Source organism: Pteropus alecto, unplaced genomic scaffold (assembly GCF_000325575.1).
Source record: "Pteropus alecto unplaced genomic scaffold, ASM32557v1 scaffold75, whole genome shotgun sequence".
Taxonomy (NCBI): domain Eukaryota; kingdom Metazoa; phylum Chordata; class Mammalia; order Chiroptera; family Pteropodidae; genus Pteropus; species Pteropus alecto.
The window spans coordinates 24,854,679-24,858,612 of NW_006440638.1; the positions used below are offsets into that span (position 1 = coordinate 24,854,679).

The 3,934-nt window shown below is 49.6% G+C and overlaps 1 protein-coding gene across 1 annotated transcript in view; it reads right to left on the reverse strand.

Moving 5' to 3' along the window:
* Positions 1-665: 665 nt before the first annotated feature.
* Positions 666-3,934, reverse strand: part of PRKCD (protein kinase C delta) — a 29,646-nt gene continuing 26,377 nt past the window's right edge. The window contains exons 16-17 of the mRNA XM_015593661.2: positions 3,269-3,663; positions 666-1,416 (exon numbers count right to left, since the gene is read on the reverse strand). Coding sequence (XP_015449147.1) covers positions 1,258-1,416; positions 3,269-3,663 — 554 coding nt within the window. The 3' untranslated portion in view covers positions 666-1,257. The remainder of the gene's footprint in view (positions 1,417-3,268; positions 3,664-3,934) is intronic.

The following is a 3,934-nucleotide window of genomic DNA, read 5'->3' on the forward strand; positions in this document are numbered from 1 at the left end:
CTCGATCCAGCCGCTCGGCATTTTTTCACCTTTTTCTTCTACCCTGCTCCCCTCCCCCTCTCCGGGTAGGCAAGGGCTCCTGAGAAATAGATTCTAGAACTCAGACACAGACCTCTCTGTGGCAAGGTCAGGGATAAATAGTAATGAGGTGTGGAGTTACATCTAGCATCGCCTTGCCTTGTCTTCATTTTACAGATGAGGAAACTGAGGCTTAAAATAATTAGGTGACATGCCTATGTCTTTTGGCCACTCTGCAATTTGAATCTAGATCTGCCTGAAGCCTGAGCTATATCAACTTTCTCTTCCTTGTCCTCCTTTCCAGTCTGGGTCAGCCTTTAGGCCTTCGCTCGTACCTTCCAGCCAGGCCTTCACCTCTCTGCTCTTCCAGACTGGCCCCTCACTCTCCTGAAACAGCCTGCAGCTTGTTCCACCTTCTTCCGTCACCCCACACAGACATCTGGGGCTCTGTAAGCAACCCAGAAAACCCCGCTTTAGGCCCAGGGCCCTAGAACCAGAGGAAACCTATAAATACAAACACATTTGCATGAGAAAGCGCAGGGGTCTGTGACTGCAGCTAACAGCTCAGTTAGTTTTCAGGACACAGCTGTCACAAGTGGGAGCAGCAGCCACCAGCTTTCTGGGACAAACACATCCCAACAGCCAAGTTAGTACCATTCAGTGTTTATTTAGACACACAAATAAAAGAACCTAGGGGTTCAAATAGCTTGCGCTCCTTTTTTTTTGATATTATATATATGTATATATATATACACATATATATGTGTATATACCTATATACATATATACGTACATACTTTTTTAAAAAAGATCAACACATTACCAGTCCCCATGTTTTTTCTCTGAGCAATATATACAGCTTATTATATGTGTGTATGTGTATACATATATATATATGCATATATATAATATATTTTTTCAATAGATAACTACATTCAAGTAATGAAACACAGGATTTACAGTTTCCCTCTGAGGGCAGAGGAAAAGCAAATTCACACTCAGTTCACAGAGGAAGTACCATTAAGAGCCCAGCCAGACAGGCGCCAAGGCCCCTCCTGGGGGTGGGGGTGGGGATGGCAGCAGCAGTCACAACAGTCACACAGTTGCTTATCGTGGGGGGCAGGCCAGTGCCGATGCAGGGGGCTGGGCAAACCTGCTCTGCCTGGGCTGGGTGGGGAGGCCATGCTGGCTGACCCAGGTTCCTTGGCTGGGGTGGGTTGCGGGGTGTGTTTGGGAACCTCACTTTTCTAGGAGCCTCTCGAATTTGGGATTCACAAAGGAGAAGCCAGCGAATGCTGTTTGGTCCATGGAGTCGATGAGGTTCTTGTCACTGTAGGAGAGACGCGCCTTCTCATTGAGGAATTCCTGGTCAAAGTTGCTGTAGTCTCCAGGGGACTTCTGCGGGCAGAGGGTAGGGGTGGGTGAGCGGGACCCAAAGGGTGGCCTCCCAAACATCTCGGAATCCCTGTCAGGCTGGCCCAGCCGGAGCTGTCCTTGTTAAGAACAGAAAAGGCAGTCTCCCAACAGCCTGAGAGGAGCCCAGCCAGAAGGCAGATGCCAGTTCCCCCAGCAAGGAACCCTGGACCTGCATAAAAAAAGGTGGGCATGTCCTGAGCAGGGTTCTGGCAAACTACAGCCCATGGGCCAAACCCCACCCACCGTCTATTTTTGTAAGTCCCACAAGCTAAGAAAAAAATCAAAAGGAGAATAATATTTCATGATGTGAAAATTAAATGAAATTCATGTTTCAGTGTCCATAAATAAAGATTTATTAGTACGTGACCACATCTATTCAATGATGTATCACCTATGGCTGCTTGAGACCATGTGGCCCGCAAAACCTAAACTATTTACTATTGAGCTGTTCACAGGAAAAATTTGCCAACTCTGCTTCTGAGGATGCGGCAAAATGGTAATACAGATCGCAAGCTGGTGGCCCTCTGGCCAAACTGAGCTGGCAAGTACAATCATTTTGGCTGGCAGTGGGTTTTAATGGCATTTGAATCAATATTTTTAAATGGGGAAATTGGACATAAAAAATCCAGGTTTCTGGCTTTTTAAAAAACAGGCAGAGCAGAGCAGTCTTCCACCCATTTCCTGGCATGTCCTCTCCTGGTGCTGAAGGCCCCTTGGGCCACTTGCCACAAGCCCCACCACTTCCCACTAACAGGGGCAGCCAATCAGCACTCCAGACTTGTGCTTTTAGTGCAGAGAAATCAAATCTATCCTCTTCCTATCACAAGCGAGGGACCGAGGGCAGCCTGCATGATTTTCCTGAAGCTGGCCTGGCCTGGGAGTGATGTACATAGCCCAGGAGGCATCCAGTTTAAGGTCCCTAGAGCAAGGGAAGTGCTCTGCAACTCCAGGCATAATCATGGGGCACATCACACAGGCGGCCCAGTGGACAGCGTGCCCTGATGAAGGAGGGGAAGCAGAGGAGAGAAAGGGAGTGGAAGGGAGGAACAGTGATCAGAGAAGGGCCACAGAGTCCAAATTCTGAGGTGTCTGGAGTACTCCAAATTCTGGCCCTAACCTGCCTCTGCTCTCCTCCTGGCTCCTGGTGGCCTCTGTGGATTCTGAGTCTTTGTGTGAACCATCCCTCCTCTACCTGGAACACCTCCCAGCTGCCCCCAGCCCTGCCCACATCTCACTTCCCTCCAGACCCACTCCATTCTATGCATTCTGGGCTCCTGCTGACAGACCCACTTGATGACTACTGATCATGTGTGGCCTTGTGGTATCTCTCGTACTGTTGTGTTATATCATGGCCATCTGTGTTAAAGTTTCATATTTTTATGTCAAGCCAGGGCTCCTCCAGCTCTCGGGCTGGGCCTCCCACTTTGCTGAGCAGCTTAGCACAGTGCTCTGCACCCAACAGGCACTCAGTATTTCCAATATTTATTGGAAAATGGATTGGATGGATGGAGGAAAAGAGGCCTTAACCCTGATTCCTAAGGCATAGTACCCTGCATACAGTAGGCACTAAAGAATGTATGTTGAAGAATGGCTGGATCCAGTTTTCAGTGTTTGTTGAATGACTGACTGAGCGAGGAGAGAGAGGGTAGGAATATCAGTGTAGAAGCTGTGAATGAACATGCCAGGGAGATCAGGGAAGCAGGTTTGCTGGAAGAAGGGAGGAAGAAAGCATGTAAACGATGCTGGAGAGAGGCAGGGCAAAGGAGTGCCCACTCTAAAACACAGCAGTGGCAACATCAAGTCAAGGGACTCCCACTAGAGTTGGATCACATACCACTTTGGGCTTGAAGGGCGGCTCCACTAGACGTTTCTCCAGCAGAGTCCAGTTGATGGTCTTGAAGAAGGGGTGGGTTTTGATGTTGCCAGTCACTCCCAGCCTCTTGGCTGGGTCCCTTTCAAGCAGCTGCAACCCAGCAGGGGCCCCGGTTAGTACCCGAGGGCTGTAGGAAATCGGAACCTCAGCAAACCCCCAAGCAGATCCAGGGTGCTCAGGCAGGCATGGCCCAGCCCAGCGGTGCAGCCCAGGGCCTCTGGGACTGCTGGGATCTTCTCTGGCCTGCTGTGCTCCCAGCTGCCCCAGAAACAACAAGCTGTGGACGGGGGCTGCTGGGACTCGTGAGTGAAAACAGTGGCTATTTGTTGAGTACTTGCTTTCTGCCTGGCACAGACCTGAGTATCATAACATTTATGTTTTCTTCCCAACAACCGTGAGGCAGGTTCTTTTGAAGCCTCCATTTGCACATGAGACAGACACATAAGACAGACTCAGCATTCAGCTTCAGGTCTGTCTCCTGACCTAAGCTTGTAATTGCCATGCCAGGCAGATTCACTTCAGGGTACTTATACAAGAGCTCCTGGGAATGTGTCGAGAGAGTAATACACTCAGTGCATTAGGACTGGAGCGTCAGCTGCCATTCCAGAGACAGGAGGCTTCCGGCAT